Consider the following 20,579-nt stretch of genomic DNA (forward strand, 5'->3'; position numbering starts at 1 on the left):
AAAGGAAAAGCAAAGGAGAGTGATAAAAATAAATCTGTAGGATGAAGAAATATGATCAAAGGCTGCCTTCAGTGGCTGTTGGAGTAGAAGGGAATCACTGTGTTTGCACCAGTATCCTGTGCTATTACACCTAGATGTTTTAAGCAGGAATGAAATGAGAAGGGATTGATGCCACAGCCAAGCGTGGAGCTACCCACCTCTTTACATGCCTTTAAATTCCTTTGAAATTTTGGCTGTTTCACTGTGAGATTGACAACACTAATAAATTTGATAGTGCATGAAGCAAACAGAAAGGGAAAATTTTCTGAACTTGAAAACTTACTGAATGATGTTTTTTATTAGTGATACAAAGGAGATCACTTAAAGGTAGGTTCCCACTGAGGTCTTTCTAATGCTTTTATTTCTTTTTTATGAACACTGCCATAGAATTTCAAGGAACAATTACATCTAATTGGGCTTTAGCTCCTTTTAATGATATGAGTTCAGAGATAAGCTAACTAAATTTTCCAGTCTTTCAGATAGTTCCTTCTGTTTAGTTGTGTAAGTTTAAACTTGGCTCACTTTTTGAAGAATGATTTTGAAACAGTGTTGACATAGCTTAGCTGGTAAGGCTTCCAGAGGATTGTGAACGCTGTCATTTCAGAGCAAATTTGTATTTGTGCTTAAGCACTGTATGTATTGGTTTTTAGACAGAAAATATTACATTTCTACTTGACAAAATTGTCTGACTGTTCCTGTCATGTTGAGCTCCACCAAAGTGTGTTGTGAAATCCTAACAGACCCAATTTACCACATACCTGTTCTTTTTCATTACATTGAACATTGTCCCTGCATGTTCTGGTGGGCAAACAGGAACATGCATGGAAACCTAGGTTTGTGAATGGGAGTTTATTAAATGAGAGTGTTCATGTTCCTGATTAGGAGAAAGATTTGCTACCATTGTGTTTTCCTCCCCCTGACAGCCCTCTGCCCCTCCTCTTCCCTCTCCCAAGACACCCCCACCCCCGAAGGCAGCCTCTCCAGGTGAGGTCCCAGCCCAGCCTGGGCTGACACTGGGTGCTGCTGCAGAAAGAGGTGGGGCTGCCACAGCTCCCTCCACCCTTCCTCCCACCTGAGTTCAGCTGCTGCTGCTGCTGCTGCTGCTGCTTTGCCAGTGCCAGAGTCGTCCCTGTGCACTGTAACCTTGGCATCCTCGGAGCATCCAGCAGCTGCCAGGCACTTGCAGCCCTCTCATGAATGTCTTTCTTTTTCTCCAAGTGGCTGACTTCTGTTTTTCAAGGCTACTGTTTTCCATCTCCTCGCTTAAATACTGTAAGTACAACTTCTGCTGTGGCTCTTTCGTTACTGCCTTTGTGAAATTCCTCTCTCTTGTACTGAATAGTGAGAGTTACTCATTCAAAGTCTCTGAGGTTTGCTGTGGTCTCTGCTCCTGTTTGTGCTGTTCAAATGAGCCCTTAGTATTTCAGTTTTTAGATGGATTAAAACATGAAATTAGAACAACTCCAAGTGTTGGTGGTTTCCTGGCTGCCGTTTTCCTACTTTGTAGGAAATTGCCAATGTGTCCTTCCTCTGAATGCTGGTGCCCAGTGAAGTGGAAATGAGAAGAGAAGCCTTTCCATCCCTACTTTTTTGCTGGAACCAGTGTTCTGAGAACCCAAAGAAGAGAAACTAATGCATGGTGATAAACTCTCAGGATGCTGAGGCAGGTAATCCTGCCACCTGCTGAAACCTAGCTGGCCTGGGGTTTTAGGAAGAAGCTAGGCTGGAAAGTATCGGTCTGGCTCAGTTCCTTGGGTGCTGAAGCTGAAGTAAAGGAATACATGACTAGGGACCTCAGCTGGCTGCAGCAGTGTGATTACACATTCAAACAAACAAAAAAATCATCCCAAGACCCTGAGGCTATAGCAAAAAGGCCTATTTCTAGCTGTTCTGGTTCCTGACCAAGTTTGGTGTGACTGTGAACTCCAAGGTGTCACCCCAACTCTGTATTCTTACAGACATTCCACATAAATGTTGTATGATCTATGGGTTATTCTCTCTTTAATTGCATCACTAGGAGTTGCAGAAGGGATGTCAGTGTGTTAGCACTTGGAAGATATCACAGACTAACTTTTAATATTGACAGTGCCCAGAGGTATTTTGAGTGGAAGAACACACTTGCAATTCTGGCCAAATTCCCAGTAAAATTTGCACAGCTGTCCAAAATGTTGCCTTTTTTTTTTTTTTTTCTGTACAAAATCTCACATAATTTTCATAATTATATTTTACATCCTGAATTGGAAACTGTGAGAATAAGCATGTCACCAGCTACTTGATATGGAATTGATTTAGGATACCAAAATAAGGGGCACTGTCTGAAAGTTTTGACTGTCTTTTTTTATCAGACTTCTTCCTATGCTTGTCTTTTCTGTTTGATTGGTTTCCTCTTTATGTTTATTCTCATGTTCCACTGCACTTCATAAAGATAGAAAGGGCTGATAAAAAGATTATGAGGTGTTCTAGTGCTGTTCTGTCTAAACTTGATTCAAGGATATGAAATACACATCATAGGAAGCCTGCATTTTTCCCAGGGGGAATCTCTCTATAGTAAAGAATACATATTCTGTAGCATTTGAAATTCTCATTGTGCCTCCTGTATTATTGCTCTTTCCATCTCCAGTTCTCTGGATATTTTCAGTTTTGCATACATACTAGAAATAATAATGCCAAATAATGATAAAATTTTACCTAATTTTCTAATATAAGCCAGAAAGGAATTTTCTGTCTTGCAACAGTTTCTGAACGAGTTCATAACATGCCTACATTCACCCAATACAGTCTGATTTACCATTCCTTCATTACCATCTTTCTGAGTCAGACTTTCCATGAAAGACTGCCTGTTTATAATTGTTGTTTGTTTGCAGTAACTTAAAATAGTGTACCACTAGGACTCTTTAAGCATCTGCTATTAACCTGATTTTACTGACAATCCAAGCACAGGAGGTTAAGGAAAGAAATGTTGGTCTCAAGGAGTAGTTCTGACATTGTCTATTGTCACTTCAAACATTTTGCTTCAGGTTTTCATGTTTGAAATGGCATTAACAATTTCTAGGTGCAAATCTAGCTTTCAGCATTAGGGTTCATTGACTGGTATTTATTCCATGGTTTGGAAAAGTATTTTTCTGAATATATGTATAAATTATCTCCTGGGGTACCCATGAGACTTATGTGACAATGAACTATGTAATGTCAGAATCACTGTGATTTTATACACTTCTTTTCAGGTATCTTCTCGAAGTATGGAATTTGTATGGAAACGATGGTGGTATCTTCAGCTGAGCTGTATATTGATAATGAATTTGGTTTATGCCAATCTAGAGTATCAAAAAGAAACTCCTCCAAGCCTGCTTGAGATTGATCATCAGTGCTGGGAGGCATCATCCCATGGGCTGGTGGAAATGAAGAAACTCAAGGTAGCAGATACAGTCATTGCTCTCTGGGACTTCATGATGTTCCTAAAGGAATCCCCTAAGCCCAAGCACAATGAACTCTTCAATGATTTAGCCCAGAACTTCTGGGATATGTATGTGGACTGTGTGCTCTCAAGATCCCATGGAATGGGCAGAAGACAATTAACATCTCCCAAATATTCTTCCACATACTCACACAGAACTTTAGAAGGTAACTATAGGATATGGTACTAACATATGAAACAATCCTCACCCTTCATTGTTTAGACAACTCAGTATACTAATTCCCAGTTTTCTGTCTTTGCATGTCAAAAGTGTTTGCATCTTTCAATGGTAGCTACTTTTACAATACATGAGACACTAGTAGTTAGGGTATTACATTTCTATAGTTAACAAAGTGTAAAAAATGCTGGGTGTGCATGTGGAAATGTGTGGAAAAGGATACTGCATTCTCTGTTTATCACTGTGTGCATAAAAATGACAATACATTAATAAAGTAATTTCAATACTGAAAGTCTCCTGATATCAGGAGTTCAGTCTCAGCTTTGGGGAACCATCATTCTGCTGAGAAGGGAAGCTCAAATCCCTGACAGTTTGAGCCCTATTCTTCCTACTAAAACTGCTGACATGTAATGTGATGTCATGGTCACTGTGACTCACGAAACAGTGACAGGTTCTGGTCACCATGATCGGGTTTGACTCTGAACTGATGTAGGTGATTTTACATCTTACTAATCAGTCCTAGGTCTATTGCCCCTGTTCCTCCTCAGCAACAGGCTTTTTTCTGATGTACCCTGCCAGATGATTCAGGTTCTCAGAATGAACATGAAGATTATTTAATCATATAATTTCTAACATCTTACTTGGACAATAACTACCTGTCTTTCATAATCTTGCAGGGTCTGCTTTCACCAATCCATTTTAGGCCAAAAGGGGAGAAGATGAAGATACTTAAACAAGGCAACATCAAAATGAAGGAGCACAAAATCACAATATATATTGTAGATGTTTGGACAAATTCTTTGGCATAGTTCAATCTCTTTTTATTTTTCCTTTCTTTTTGTATAAAGTACTAAATCGCTCCTAAACTGAAAACTACATGAACCCCCAGACTGGAACTTTTGCTTTCCTGTCTTGCAGTCTACCAAGCTTGCCTTTTCCTCACTGCATGTGTGAATGTGTTTGGAGTCAGCACCTCTGCTTTCCCATATAAACGTTAAAGTCTGGATGTGCCATATTTTTGTAGAGTCTTGTCTTTTCCAATAATTCTCTTTTTAAAAGTTAATCCTGATGGAAACCCAATATATTTTTATACATTATCCAACAGAGGAAATGTAAACAAATGTATTTTGTACATTGTCTTGTACATACCATTAAGAACTGCCAAAAAAAGAAAGAGGTGAGACATTAAGCTGAAGGGGAGGATTATGCTTATTGTAATGTCCTGTGCAATCTAGACTTTGTATTTTATCATTGCTTAGTCTAAGCTATGGATTAATTAAAGTATTTTTCTAAGCAGCAAGGTCTGAATAGCAGTAGTTTTCTTGTCTGTTACCATGTTATTTGGTAAGCCACCACTACGTGACGTGAAGCACAGTGCTTTACAAAAGACTGCAAGTAAGGTGATGCAGTCCATGCCTGTCATTGCAGGCAACATCGCAGTTGAGATGGGACCAAGTGGCTCTAAAGAGGGACAGACGGACTGGACTGCTGCTCTCAGTATAAACCACTGAGCATGGAGATTAACTGCCTCCTTAATCCAATTCTTCTGAGCATAAAAAACCTGAGAAATGCTGACTGTTCTCTGCTTTACTCCTTGGGCAATGCAGCTTGTTCAGTCCCTGTTGTGTTTTAGCCTTTTATGAGATTACAAGTGGTTTTAATAATTTTAGGAAATAGTACTCATAGTAAACCTTCATAAGTAACAAGAAATCCATCCCATATAATGCCTAGCTCATATATAGTTTGTAAAATATCCAACAAGTCTCACAGATTTGTAAATGTTCATTTAGGTAAATACAATATTTAACTTATAAAATATGTCTCCTACAGTATTCTGGAGAGGGTACAAAGTAGTGAGAGATTTTTCTGGCGCATGAACATCACTTTAGGTTGCTGATAGAAATAATATTGTTGAACAAATGGAGTTATTACACACCCAAACACAGCAGCTTCAGAAATTGATACATTATGATGAGCAGCAGTTTGAGAGCCATCATCTAACCTGCCCCAGCAATATCCAGTTTATAAAGTGTACTGCATTGCATTTGCAACAAATATTTTAACTGGCATAAATCATATTAAAAATGCCCTTACATTTCACTTACAGAAGTAGTAAGTAGATAATTTCTGTAGGTGAAATGATCACCTACAGAAGTGTCAAAGTATAATAACATTTTAAAGGGATTGTTTCCTCTATGAGTGGTCTTTTAATTGAATGCCAGAACAAGGTATCCTATGCAGTTTTAAAAGCTTCATCCTTCTTCAGGCAGTAAGTCTGTTTTAATTAGTTTTCTATAAGACACAAAAGTGCTTAGCATCCACTGTAATTGTTTCTGGAATGTTTGAACAATCAATTGCTATGGTCACCCTGCAGTGTCTGCCAATGGGGCAGGTGATTATGAGCCCCAGATACACAGCAGCAGAACAAATTCCAGCTGGACATTCTATGGTGTACATCTATAAGAGCTGTGGAAAGCCACAGATGACTACTCCTGGGATGGCAGCATGAGGGATTAACAGTGAATGGGATGCTATTTTCTTCCACCAGTACCTCTTCTTTTTCCATCCCTGGGTTACAGCAGGGACAGCAAGCCCAGTTTCTTGGGTGTTGTATTTTTCCCCCTGCAACAGCCAAACACATGGCTGTCTGGCAAAATCAAATGCTGCTTGTGCTGCTGTGAGCCTTGTGTTAGTATTGATTTATGAAGGATAAATGGAAGTATTTGGGGAAATTCTGTCTCCTTAATTCTCCAGTCATTATTAATTAACATTAATGTTCAATTAACAACTGCATTTGCAGCTGATCATTTGCAGTCAGGGTGTCTGTAGCAGAAACAATACAGTTGTGGGAGAATGCAGTGGGCCTCACTTTGTGCCTGACTTAAAGTTTTTGCATAAGTAAAAGTGATTTCCAGTTAAAGGTCCTTTAGCCATACCTTGGCTACAGTGTATTGCTGTAGCTTTGGCTCAGAAATCGGAAAGACTTACCTAAGTCCTCTACATTTGTTTTTAGTGGGCCTTTGCCTTGCTGCCAGTAGTAATGAGTCACCTACACATTCATGTATGTGCATGAAAAAATGCATGTGAATACCACTCCAAATGCCACAGTCTTTGGTCTCCTAGTAAAATATGTATAGTTTGGTTTTAACTGTGAAAACACAACAGACCATACATTCTCTAAACCAGTAATAAAGCAGCAAGGCTGCTGCAGAGCTGTCAGGGAAATACAAACATAAAAAACTGAGCAAGATGACTTGACACAGAAGACTTTAGTGAGAGAATCTTTACATACCTTGGATAACCTTTCTTGTAGACAGGCGAGAAATACACAAACAGGGCTAGTTCAATAAAACAAACTTTATACAGATAGTTTTGGGAAGAAGTCATCATGAAATTAGATTATAATTAAATATTATCAGTCAGGAAAAGGTCAGCATAAAATTTAAATTAAATTAGCACAGCTCAATTTAATTTCTTTAGCTTTAAGTATTAAATGACTTTCCTACTGTACAATGTGATAACTTTCTTACTCAGCAAAGGTTTAACAGACCTGCCCATAAGAAAAATCCTTCTCATCTTTGGAAAACACACGTAGCAATTTTTCTAAACCTCAAATACCATTTTTCATATGTATGTTTTATTTTATTATTTTCTTAGGGTTCTTCTTTTCATAGAATTTAGGTAGTCAATTTTGAAACAAAACTATTTGCCTTTATTTTTAATGCCACCAGTGCTACATTTATCTTGTTATGTGACAAACATTTTTAAGATACAATTATACACATACCTATCTCATCCCTCTTTCAAGAAGTAAAAAAAGGGAGTTGGAATATGTTTAGCTCAAATTTATTTCCTTTTTTTCAAGCTGGCAGTTAAAAAAAGCAAGAGTTTGTGCTTTTCTCAAGATGTTGCTGACAGGCAAAAAAGACAGACTAACTGCCAGTTTGCATGTCAGAGCATAAAATCTTGCAATGTCACAGAAATTTATGCCATAGCACTGGATAACAACTGGTTTTAAAACTAAGAGCCCCAGGGAATCTTGTGCTATTGTAATGTAGCGAATTCTGGCACTGACCAAATTAAAAAAGAAAATAGCTCAGAAATTGAGTCATCTACACAAAAGTTTGCTGCTCAGCAGTTTGTGTAGGTATTCTAAAGGTGCCACAGTGGAAGAAGATGAGTTCTTTTTGGAGACAATAGGAATAATAACCCAACAATTATTAGATTAGTAAGATCAGTTAAGAGCTGTGAGCAATCCAAATGGAGAAGGATGTTGCAGCAGGTCTCTCCAATGGGCTGGGAGAAACTGTTGGCATAAACAAGCTCCTTGGTGAGTGTCTAGATGAAAACTGGGATGTCAGAAGTCCTGATGCTAAAAGTGGCAATTCAAGAAACAAAACGAGCTTGGTCAAAAACTATGTGGGTATGGCATTCAGAAAAATGAAGAACTGAATGTGCTTATGTTGAGATTTATCACCCTGCTCAATGAAATATTTAAACTGCAATATATGGAATGTGTCAATGAGAGATGGGAATGAAAACTGGACCTGCTGACAACTGGATATTACCACACAAAGTTACTAGACTAACATATGGTTGGTACCATACTTTACAGGGGACTTTATTAATAAAACATCCCCACATTATATTAATTAAGGGAAAATATAATTTTAATCTTATGATGTTCTAAGCAATTTTTCAAATAATTAAACCCAGATTTTATCTTGTATCTACATATAGGTAATAACATTAATATAGCACTCTTAGAAACAGCATCTATTCTACAGATACTGATTTTTTCTTTACCGAGTCCAATGTTTTATCTCTTTTGATCTTTTTTAAGGCTCCTTTACAAAGAGAGGACTTTCTACGAGCATGGTCTGTATCAGCCAGTGGCCCTCCACCGTGCTGAGGAGGAGCTCTTTGCACAGTTACAAAGCGACCAGGTCCAACCTGAAATACAAAATCAATACATTGCATGGCTTTCATGCTAGCATTTAAAATGAGAGGAGAGTTAAATCATGAACTGCCTTTTGAAAATATTATTCACTTGGTGGAGATGCCTGCTGAGGTTTCTGACGGCCACTAAAACTATCCTTTATATGAAATTTACAATTTGTTCCCATTAATACAAAAGAAAGAAGTGTTTTTTCAGAGGGTACTTTTATGTGCTCTGCTTTTCTGCCTTCATGTCTGATTTATGAATTGCGAAAAAGAAAATCAAGCCTTGATCCAATAAAAGCTTGCTGTACTGTGTTATTTGGATTTGTATAGAATGTCAGCCACAGCTTGTGACCTCAGAATTTCACTTTACATTATTACTTATTACTTCAAATTAAAAAAAAAAAAAGAAAAAAAAAAGAACTACTGCTCCAGTAAAGCTCCAAGACTGAAAGACACATACCCTCTCCAGATTCATTACTACTCTTTATATGGAATAGGTTGGGGTCTTGGAATGAATACCTGAGTGACAGCTCTGAGTAACCTCCTAAAAAATTGCAACTCCTTGAGTGCTTGTGGCTCACACGTTTGATTACTTGACCTTGAATGGTTTGCAACAACCATTATAGCTTAATCTTCAGTTCTCCCTGGTGAGGGTGTTTGGCAGAGAGGAGGAAGAATAGTGTTGCATTAAAAAAGTTTTCAGCCATGCCTATCATTTGTGATTCTCCTAAGCAATGTACCTGAGGAATGTTATATGATGTTGCTGATACATTTGTTTTCTCAATACACCTATTGTGCAAAATGGACTAACCTTTTCCTTGTTTTTATCTACAATTATTGAAATATTGGTTGTAGAACCATGAAGGCATTTTCTTGTTAAATCCTCTCCCTCTAAGATATGAACATTCTTGGCTTGAGATTCAAGCCCTTAAAATAAAATCTAACAACGTATTTCTCTCCACTAACAATTTCCAGATTACTCATGCTTATATCAAAAATTTTCAGGTACTTTCTGCAAAATATTGCTGTTTAACAGTCTCACTGTTGTTTATGCAAGTACCTAAATAATTGTTCCAGACCACTTCATCTTGCATTTACAGATGTGTCCCTCCATATCTTCCTGAAGTTTAAGATAATGTGGGAAAAATTCTAGTCCATCACCTTGAGACAATCCCCTTGCTTTCTATTAGGCTCCTTGCTTCTCCATCACATCAAACATGAACTTTCTCTTTTCTTTTTCAAGTTGCAGCCACCTTAGTTGTCACTATTCATTCATGCCAGGGAGCCCAAAATAGAACATCTTGCCTTCATACAAGTTTGAAAACAGCACCTCATGTTTATTCCTTTTCATTTTTCCTCACATGCAAGAATAACTTATAAGCAACCAAGAAACTATCCCCCTTAAGTCCTCCTTTGTGGGGGCCGGGGATAGCTGCGATGCTTTCACAGAAATAATCCAGTTAGCTCAAAAACAGTTATTTGCTAGACTGAGATTCTCCCATGTTTTGTCCACACTCAATGTCTAAATATGCTTTTAGGTGTGAATTAGATCTTAACAAAGGCTTTTTATTTTCTCACACTTCAATTAACTGATAGAAATGAGAACAGAATGTTTTCTGCAGATGCAACAAGTGGTTTATCTGCAGACAGTCTGGGACATGTTCCTGATAAAGGACACCTCTAGGGATGTATCAAAGATAGCACAGATGTACTTAACAATGAAAGGAGAAGGTCTTGACCTCAGCAAGGTTTTCATGAATGGCTCTCTCACAACAGGTACATGTCACATAGCATAGGGTCCATCTTGCCCATGCAAGTAATTACTTTATTATTTTCAGAGTAATTTGCAGATTTGAATCTCATTTTGGCCAAGTGCTTGTCTAAGGCTATGTCAGAACGGAAGTGGCAATTTGCAGAAGATACAGATTCTTTCTTATGTACTTGGAGCTTGTCAACATAAACATTATTAAAGAAAGTGTAAGCAGCAGCATGTATAGAGCCAGAACAAACCCCATACCACTTAACTATTAATGAAAATAAAACAGTGTTATTAAGGATTACTTACTGTTATATGGAGGTTTTTAATATCAGTAGTATAGTCTGGTCCGTTTTGAATCTTTGCTTTCAATCTGGAATTCTCTATTAATGTTTCCTGGAGCCTTTTTGCTTTCTAAAGATAGTCAAAAAAAAAGGTAAAATTGTTTTAATCTGCATTAATTGTCTCATTTGCACTAGTCTGAAAATATACAAACAACATGACAAAGTAAATGAGGTTATAATTCTATTTGCCTTTAATTGTAAGTACCCTCCCCCGTTTTTTGACTCTTTTGACTCTGTACTGGACACCCAAAACCAGAATAAATGGACGAGGTCCTGCAAGGGTGGGAAGTGGATCCCTGCTGGCTGTGACCCGCGGGCTGTGTTCTGTGCAAAGCAGCCCTGGGTGCTGTGAGCCTCCGTGGCCACAAGAGCACACTGCTGCCTCACGGTCAGCTTTCATCCCACACCGAGCACACAGCTGCCTCTCACACAGACCCAGCTGTACTGAGGCATCTCAACACAGTCCCAATACATCCCAAGTGGAAGACCTGGCATTTTCTTTTCCTCAACTTCATGAGCTTTTGGTCAGCCCATCCGTCCAGCTCCTGAATAGCAACCCTACCTCCCAGCATATGGACTGCTTCCTCCAGCTCAGGGTCACAGAATTGCAGAATCACAGAATGATTTGGGTTGGAAGCGATCTGAAAGTTTATCTAGTTCCAACTCCCATGCTGTGGACAGGGACACCAGGTTGCTCAGAGCCCCGTCCAGCCTGGCCTTAAACACTTCCAGGGAACAGGCACTCACACCTTGAACTTGATGAGGATGGATACTGATCCAATATCCAAATCACTAATGAAAATGTTAAATCAACACTATATTATCAACCCTATAATTAACTCAGAGGAATATCACTTAAATCTGACCACTAGTTAAACTTCAATCACTGACCACTGTCCTTTAGAGCCCATCAGTCCAGCCAGTTTTTCCCACAGCTTGTAGTCAACCTGAGTGTAATCAGTCCATATATCCCCTTATTGATTACAAGAATGCTATGCAGGACCACGCTGAAAACCTTGCTAAGGCCAAGGGAATAGGTATCCCCGTTCCTCTTTTTCTAGAGCAAATAATTTTATCACAGAAGGCAACTATGTTGGCAAGGCATGATTTGTCCTTGGTAAGTTCATGACAGTCTATATCAATCTCCTTTCCCCTCAACTGCTTCCCAGAGACTCAGTTAAAGCTAATGAGTCTGTATTTCTTCAGGTTCCTTTTTTTGTCCCTTTTTCATTTCTAATTCTAGCGTACATCTTTCCAAAGGCCAGGGAGACACTTGTATAGAAAGAAAATTGTTCTCCTTTGCAAGTCCTTTGGGAAATGAAGAAAAATTAAATTTAGCTGCCAAAGTTTTTCTTTTAAGTCTGATTTCATTCATTTTCCAACTTAGTCTGGTTGCCAAACCAGGACTCCAATATTTTTATGTTCTTTTGGGAAAGTGCAAATATTGCTAGAAGAAACTCCTTTCATCATAAAATATTTCCCATCTTGAAAGATGTTTGCTGTACTAAAAAAAGAGAATGAAGAAGTAGAAAAAGTAAAGTAAGAATGAACAGAAGTGTAGTTTCAATGCTTTTAGAAGAAATACATGTATATACACCCACTCCTCTACTGCAAGTGACAATGTTCATCTCCAATTTGTGATTGTAGTCAGAAGAATCAAAGATTGTATAATTTTTCCAATACATCTTAGGGTTACTTCTTCTATATCAGTGTGAATATGAAATTTTCTATCATTTTTACTTGAATATCCTTATAATTCTATAATATCCTTATAATTATAAAACAAAATGTGTTTGGAACTTCGCAGTTATTATAACTACACCACGACTGTGAATTTTTTGCTCCATCAGGTTTCTTACCTTCAATGCCTCATAGTTTGATGTCCGAGTCAAGAAATTTTCCCAAGATTCCTTTATCGCTTCTTTCTGTATATGGGCATCTTTGATCTGTAATAGCAACGAGATTTTCAGCATGCAACACAATCCTATTCTCATATCAGATCTCTTCTGATTTCATAGCTTGTGCTGTTTGAAAAAATGTTCACCTATGCCCCTTTGGCTACCTTAGTTCACCCCTCTTACCTGAGATTGGATGATAAAGTTGTAGTGAAGTACCTGCCCTTTAAAAACCTCATTTATGCACTTCCCCTTAAAACAAAGAGAGGCTTACTTTGTGCAAACTAATTTTCCTCTCTTCCAACATATACGTTGGATGAAGCCCAGCTCTTCCAGGAATACTTTCTGTATATTCTTACCCTCAAATGCCAAATAAAAGAGATAGAATCAGTTCAGGTGACAAAATTGCAGTCATCATAACGCAGGACAATCCCTCAAAACCACCAGCATGAGATTTCAGACAACTGGACCAACTGATCTTACTTCTCAGAAAGCAGGAGAGGGTGAGACAATAGATAAGCAAAACCACAAAATATTTGCCTTATAACCAAAGCTGGAAAATGTCTATACCTTCTCATTCTCAGCATGCTGGGAAGCACAAAGCCCCACTTGCTGAAGTAATAAAGGTCTGTGAATATTCAGCAAGGAAGCTTATTAAAGAGACTTCTACTTCATCTTAAGAAGCAGGTGTAGGTGTAATAGGTACTATGTATTGTTATCTGCTACAGATGAACACGGGCACAACTCTAGAGTAAAATAATGATCATTTCTCATTACCCCATTGCTGATGCATCACTGATGATACTGCTTAATTTTTTTCATGTTGGTCTCTAAATACTGTGGATATTTCACAAGCTGGGAAGACTGAGGTTAACCTAATTTAATTTAAAATTTTGCTACTGAAACAGATTAAAACTTTTCAAGCAGTGTACATGTACAGGATTCTCAACATCATATACAGTAAGAAAATCTGTACGTAAATGGACAAAAAAGCTTAGGTGAGCTTTCTTTATTTAAATACTCCTTTGTCTTACTTCTTTGTAAGTTTTTTTCTCTTCCTGTATTTCGTCATGGTGTTGTCTTTGAAGTATTTCATTCTGCAGAACAGCAACCCTTTCCCCAGTAGTTTCTGACGCCTCTGAAGTGAATTTCAAGATTGTCATGTCAGGAGTAACAGGCCTGAATTCTTCTTTTAGTTCTTTACGTATTTCACTCCAAACCTCTCCAATCTGTGTGTGAAACGTGCACCATATGATTCAGTATTTATCTCATTCTTCAGTTCCAATTATTCAAAATAAAATAAAGCAACCATAATCTCTCCTTATTGTTGTTTGACTTCTCAGAATTTTATGCAAGGTTAGACTGCACTAATACCATGCCAGATTCATTCATGATAAGCCTCCCTAAGCCTTCCCGTGTCCAAACTTGATTCAAAGAGGAGTAATAAGAATGCTGACAACTACAGAAATTTAGAAGAAATAGCTTCAAGACACCAAATTATAATAGTGAAGTGTTAAGTTCTACTGCCTACTTCTTAAAATCTCAAATTGCAGGCATTATTAAACTGCAACACGAGCCATCAATGGAAACTGGAATTATCAACCAAAGACTGAGTCTTGCTAATTCCTGAACACTGCAAGCTCTCACAGACTTCGTTCCTAAATATAAATTTATCATAAACTAAAGTGTCTTTTGAGCAAGATGGCTCTCACAAAGCTTGTTACCCTGCTGTAGTTTCCTATAGGCACAGCATTTTTAACTTTACACAGGATGGATGGATGGATGGATGGATGGATGGATGGATGGATGGACAGACGGATGGATACTGCATGTGGGGACAAAGATCAGAAATCACAGAAGAACCTTTATAAGAATGTGTTTTTAATGTAATTTTTAATAGTGTCCCCTTAAACTGACCTTACAGCACAGGGACACAGTCCTACTCTGCAGTCCTTCCCCAGTTTCTTACTCCTGGCACATTCCTGTCTTGATCTGGCAAACAGTTAAAACTAATTTTTTTCGAGTTATTTTTAACTAGCATTAGTTTCTAGTTTTATTTGGTCACAAACACTTGTAGCAGTATGAAGCAAGAACAGGCGGATTGATGCCATGTTGGAAATGGCATTGTTTCTTTTGCTGGTGAATACTGTGTGAAATTACAGGTGACTTGTGACATAGGGGACAGCTTTTGAAGGGTTATTTGTTTGTTGTGTCCTGAGATATACTTGCTGTTTTTGGGAATGTGGGTACAATAGTATATTTGCTTGAACTATACTCACTTTAAAGTCAAGATAATGTTGTATAATAGCAAGTGTAACAAAATCCTTAGTAGATAAGCCAGGTAAATTTTCAAAACCTAGAAGAATATTAATCACATCAGTATGATGAATTTCTCTAAAAATATAATATTCTAAAAAAAAGTCATCTTAATTTGTCATATAAACACATGCAAAATCTTCATCACACATACACGAGTCACTCACTCTTGATCCTGAGCAGGCTTTTGCTGATAAAAACCTCCTTTTTCTCCACAATACATTCTCACTGTACTAAAATCCTTACTTATGAATGGCTCTGTCAGCCTTCCAATCACTTGGCAGGCCAGGGTGCTACACTTTTGTGGTAAGGGTTTGAGTTTTGTTAAGGCAGACAGTTGAGTCTACAGATCACAGGTTCTAGAGCAGCAGTTCAGCACATAAACAGTTTGATTTAACTGTGCAGTAGCCAACAGGAAAATTATACCAGTGCTTTGCTCCAAAGCTGTCTAGTGAGGGTGTCCCTCCATCTTGTAGATTTTTGTCTTCAGCAATAATGCCTTGAGCATCGTGACTCCATCTTTAAAAAACATTCCCAATACGTGTAAAACAATAAGGTAGGGAAGTATGGTTGCTGAGACTATATATATATATTTCTTTTTGCACACTGAAGGATAATGGCACTTAATTAAAAATAATATAAATATAGTCTATCAAATCTCTTTCTAGACTTCATATCACCTGTGTGGTAATTGGGAAAGTAGCATCAGTGTAGAATATAATTACATCATGTTTTAAACCTAAGAAATACCGTAAATAAAGACCATTTACCACCACTGCTTTTCTGGATCGTCATGTTACAGGCTATTATGGAGCTTAATAGTAAGAGAAAGTTGCTGGGAAAAGACTATAGAATATTTCCAAGTCTACTTTCACATAATTTCAGTACTTCACAGGAGACAGTACAATGTATATAACTAACATGGAAGGTATCTGTGAATACAGGAAAAAGCTGGAAGAAAATCTTATGCCTTTTTATTTTAGTAAAGAATTCATCTGTGATCCAACATTTAACATAATTAACACTACTAAAATTAGTATGAACCTGGGTTACAACAGAGGAGCAAGTTGCTATAGGTTATTAGAGAAACTAAGGATGTTTTCAAACCAGTTCATTCTCTAGGTAAAGCAGAGAACTAGCTTTACCTAGAAGAGAAACAATCACAGAGCAATTATTGATTATCTGTGAACCTGCAGAGGATAGACATGAAAACAAAAATAAGCCTAAAACTCCCCACCCCAAAAATGATTAGATAAATAATGTTTATGCAGCTAAATGTTAACAGTAACTAAAAATAATATCCAACATGAATTACAGAAAACTAAGACCCAACTTTTGTCTACAGACAGAAAAAAATCTCATGGATGTGGAAGAATTTAACAGTTATCTTGACTTCGGTCTAGATTTTAACACATGGGTATAATGAGTGTTCATATTCAGTGTGCAAACAATGAAAAATTAAGAGGGACTGTCACACTTTGAATGAAAATATTGAAGTGTAAATTAATCTTGCCACCCTGAAAAATTATCTAAAAATACAGAATTTAATTCAGTAAGGACAAATAGAAAATTCTAACTGTAGGAATGGCCACCTGTACAAATCCAGGATGTTAGATGACTGTACAACATTCTAAGTTGAATGAGCAAACAACATCATGCCACTAGGAATGCAGCTATTGTTACACTTATGTCTGAATGTTTATTTACAAGATGTGTAGAGCATCATAACTCTATCTGGCAGTGAATACTGGACTACTGTGGTCAGCTCTGGGACACTTACAGACCAAGAAGAATTTGAATCAATTGGAAAAACTCCAGAAAAAAAACTATAATTAGAGATTATGTTAGAAAATGCAATCAATGAGTAGTAACTTTCTGAGTCTAGAGAAATAAATGTAGAAGAGTTAAAATTTGTGAAAGAGATATTGTGTGTGGGAGAATAAATTGCAGAGAATTTCAAGAGAATTTTAGGTATAGTCCCAAGAAAATTCTTCCTGGTGGTTGGGGCAGAAAAATAGTAGGGAAACCTTGAAATCCCAATAAAGAGGGACTTTTTTAAAAAACATAACAACCAAGCATCTATTAATGAGAGAGTACTGATGCTGAATCACGTTTCCTTAGAACTTGTTTATTTTTTTTTATAGCAACTTTACTGATCACCAGTGAACAAGTTCAGTTTAATGACAAATATGACAACATCAAGGCAATTCATTTGTCTTACCTAGCTTGCAAAATATTGAATAAATTTTTGCCCTTATGTTCTCTGAAATTTCCATGATGGCAAAACTGGGACAGCTGGCAGGCACCGGTATGACCTTTTGCTGTTTCTGGAAGCTGGTAGCAAGAGGTCTCTTAGTGTCTAGTAATATAAAAACACAAAATCAGAGTAGAAGAATGAAGAGGTAGTATGTTACCAAACTTAGAGGAAATCCATCTTACTTGAGGACACCAAAATTTTTATTGTTTGGCCAAGAGTTTGAACATAATTTGAGTCAGGAAATTTTAATTAGCATGACTAAAAATTTGTGAGAACAGCACTCATTTGTTCTTACAACATATGACAAAACACATTGCCTTTTGTAGAAGAAATTAAACAGTTTAACTGCCCAGCATTAGAAAAGCAGGTCATGGTTCTGTTCAATACTTGGTTCATTCCCAGATGATGTAGAAAATGCCATATAGTGGCCAAAATGCACTGAAAATTATTGAATAAATAAAATGAAATAAAAATAAATAAAATGGAAGATATTTTAGGTTTGGCAAGAATTATAGTATAAATGCTGTTATTTACTGTTAACAGAATTAAGACTACAAAAGCAAATAATGTAATTATTTTACTGGATTTCTCACAGTTCCACATGCATCATAAAACTCACCAATAATCTTTCCATACTGATCACGTTTGACTCCCAAATCCAACTCCTCCTGTCTCCATAACTGTATTAGAAGGTTAGCTGCTGTTTGATCTCTCTTCCCTCGCCAGACACGCATGTGCAAAGTGGTTTTAGGGTTGTCAGAAAATTCAACCAAGATTCCAAGAATTATATTGCACAGGTTCTGTTCCTTTGACTTGGTCAAGGAAAAAGCAAAGAAAGTTGTAAACTGTTCAAAACACGGCGATGTCTACTTTCTGAGAAATTGTGTATTATTTAATCAAGTAAGTGCAAGCTTTCCATCACTAGTACTTGCACAAAATCCATGTATAAACTTGCCAATCTTTAAAGTTTCTGGAATCCTGCTACGCAAAGATCCATAAATCCTGGAACATGAGGGACATGAGTGTAGGATCATTTAAGGTGCATTCCTGTGTGTAGAATTACACAGTACATGGCTCCAGGATCACATGCTGGAGAATACACTGCAACCAAGGTTTATTGTTGTAAGAAACAGACTCTGAAGGCAGAGGATGAGCAGTACTACACAGCAGGATGAGCAGTACTACACAGCACATCTTCTGTTTCGTGGCCAGATCTTTTGGCAGCAGCTGAGAGGAGGCAAGGGCTTCCAGCTGAAAGAGGGTCAGTTCAGATTAAATATTGGGAAAAAATTCCTTATTTTGAGGCTGATGAGGGACTGGAACAGCTTGCTCAGAGAAGCTGTGGATGTCCCAAGCCTGAAGGCTGGACAGGACAGGCTGTGGCTTTGGGCAACATGATCTAGTGGAAGGTGGCCCTGCCCATGGCCAGGGGAGCTGGAACTGGATGATGTTTAAGGCCCTATTCCAACCCAGGCCATTCCATGATTCTGTTATTCTGAGGGTCTGCAGCCTTGCACTGCAAGAACATCGGGGCTGACAGAACAACCAGTGTGAATAAGGAGTGAATGAACCAAGGAAGATGTGTTTTTACTTCAAAAGAAGTGAAATGTCTGTGCCAGCTCTAGGTCCAAGATCCACAGAAGCAGCTCTACACACAAGATACATGTACAAAGTAACTTCAAACATAAAAAATGTTCAAACCATCAAGTGCTCTTACTAACTTAAATATGAAGAACTGAAGTGTTTTTCTAAAGAGAGATATCATCCATACTAAGAGCATAGTTTGGGTTTTCCTTGCTAAAATAGTATAATTTTGTTAAATTAAAAACTCCCTCTGTCAAATACGTATTTAAAAAAAAGAAAAAATACAGGGAAAACCTATTTGATAATTTCTGAGCAGATATCTGGGTCTGTCTCAGGGAATTAAATATACTGGGGTTTTTTTTCTTTGTTCATGGTTTGGTTTTTTTTTGTTTTGTTGGTTTTGGTGGGATTTTTTGTTTGTTTGTTTGGGTTTTTTCTTTTAGTATTATACCAGTCTTAGGAGAAACTGCAACAAAAATTATGCAGCTTCCCATATTGTTTTCCTACTCTTTCATTCTACAAAACCAGTAATAAAAATACCTACTGCCAACAAATCCAGAAGGAGGAAAATGCCTTGTTTTTCAATAAAACAGTCCTCTGCAACGGAACATCCAATGACACAGGACCTTAAACAGAAATAATTTCACTTATGTAGAAACACTTTCGTACTTCTGAACATTCTACAATCATCTCATTTATCTTGCTGAATTGCATACCATTTGGTATGCAATATGCAATATAAATGTTTCATACCTTCAGGGAGCAGAAAAATCATGTTTCACGTGCCTTTTCATTTACACCTGTAACCAAATATACTCTGCTAGACTGCTCTTTCTTCTCCTGCAGGTGGCATACCATCCTTTAAGCAGCCTAAGAAATTTGGCAGGCTCTCAATGAATTGGAGTATGTATTTGAACTTAAACTAACTCAGTAAATATGTTTAAAATTTAACCAGGTCATGTCCCTAATCTGATTTATTGTAGGGCTGTGTGGATATTTCTGCCAGCAAAATCAAAGGAGTGAGTTGAGCAAGAAATTTTTTGGCAACAGTTTGCTTTTCTCAGATTAAAATTATCATAAAGCCAGCATTCATGTTGCTGTTGCTTCTTTATTTCCTCTCCTATGGTCATTAACAGAGAAACCAAAGAGATCTCCTACACTGGTATTTCTCCCAGCAAACGTATTCGAGTTTTAATGTATTTATCAACCTCTGGCTTAAAACAAATTAAATTTTTATTTTCCTCCTATGTATTGTCAATCCTTAAAATATTTCTAGCCCAATATAGCCAGTTTACAAACAAATCTTATGCTTACACAGTTTTTTGCTAATATTGGTCTATTCTTGCCTGCTGTTTACGTCTCTGAAGTAATTTACACACTCTAACAAACATGCCTCTCTTAGAAAGTCTTGAGTAACTCTGCATGCCAGAAGGTCACTTTGTGTGGGGAGTGAGGTTGTCACACTGAATCCATATTTAGAAAATCTTACATGCAGTATATTCCATTTATTTTGCATTGTTTTTAATTTGTCAAACTTTATAGAAGATTTTTACACATTATAAACAGAAGAAAGGCCGATGTGTGCAGAGAAAGGTCATGGCATTGCAGACCTAACAAATACAAGACTTGACATTTTTCTGTGTTACTGCTACTAAAGTATTTCACTAACCACAAGCAGTCGAGGGCACTGAGGAGGAGACAATTGTAGCCTAATCCAATACATAACTTCCTTGGATCCATCTTAAAGAATGGGATAAGTCTATCAATTCCTTCACAGCTGAAGAGTTCCTGTGGAAATGTTAATTAAAGCAA

General features: G+C 37.4%; 2 protein-coding genes across 4 annotated transcripts in view; one reads left to right on the forward strand and one right to left on the reverse strand.

Moving 5' to 3' along the window:
- Positions 1–1,015: 1,015 nt before the first annotated feature.
- On the forward strand, positions 1,016–4,967 carry FAM237B (family with sequence similarity 237 member B). Its single transcript, XM_023920314.2, has 3 exons — positions 1,016–1,311; positions 3,264–3,660; positions 4,349–4,967. The coding sequence occupies exons 1-3, from the start codon at positions 1,237–1,239 to the stop codon at positions 4,372–4,374; spliced, it is 498 nt and encodes a 165-aa protein (XP_023776082.1). The 5' UTR covers positions 1,016–1,236; the 3' UTR covers positions 4,375–4,967.
- A 1,972-nt stretch (positions 4,968–6,939) lies between these two features.
- Positions 6,940–20,579, reverse strand: part of CFAP69 (cilia and flagella associated protein 69) — a 28,912-nt gene continuing 15,272 nt past the window's right edge. For 2 of the 3 annotated variants that reach the window (XM_086857998.1, XM_086858015.1), the window contains exons 15-23: positions 20,437–20,555; positions 19,312–19,393; positions 17,803–17,995; positions 17,148–17,285; positions 14,890–14,966; positions 13,645–13,839; positions 12,575–12,661; positions 10,681–10,785; positions 8,265–8,624 (exon numbers count right to left, since the gene is read on the reverse strand). In XM_086857998.1, the coding sequence (XP_086714124.1) occupies positions 8,448–8,624; positions 10,681–10,785; positions 12,575–12,661; positions 13,645–13,839; positions 14,890–14,966; positions 17,148–17,285; positions 17,803–17,995; positions 19,312–19,393; positions 20,437–20,555 (1,173 nt within the window). In that variant the 3' untranslated portion in view covers positions 8,265–8,447. Of the gene's footprint in view, positions 8,044–8,264; positions 8,625–10,680; positions 10,786–12,574; positions 12,662–13,644; positions 13,840–14,889; positions 14,967–17,147; positions 17,286–17,802; positions 17,996–19,311; positions 19,394–20,436; positions 20,556–20,579 lie in introns of those variants that run through there. The other variant, XM_086858009.1, reaches the window with a different exon arrangement.

The sequence above is a fragment of the Cyanistes caeruleus genome, chromosome 1 (assembly GCF_971803275.1).
Source record: "Cyanistes caeruleus chromosome 1, bCyaCae1.hap1.1, whole genome shotgun sequence".
NCBI lineage: Eukaryota > Metazoa > Chordata > Aves > Passeriformes > Paridae > Cyanistes > Cyanistes caeruleus.

Excerpts from the sequence above, each read along its gene's own strand:
- FAM237B (XM_023920314.2), top strand. The coding sequence starts at position 1,237 with ATGTCTTTCTTTTTCTCCAAGTGGCTGACTTCTGTTTTTCAAGGCTAC. Across the intron at positions 1,312-3,263 it reads CATCTCCTCGCTTAAATACT|GTATCTTCTCGAAGTATGGA; the intron begins GTAAGTACAACT and ends ACTTCTTTTCAG. Across the intron at positions 3,661-4,348 it reads CTCACACAGAACTTTAGAAG|GGTCTGCTTTCACCAATCCA; the intron begins GTAACTATAGGA and ends ATAATCTTGCAG.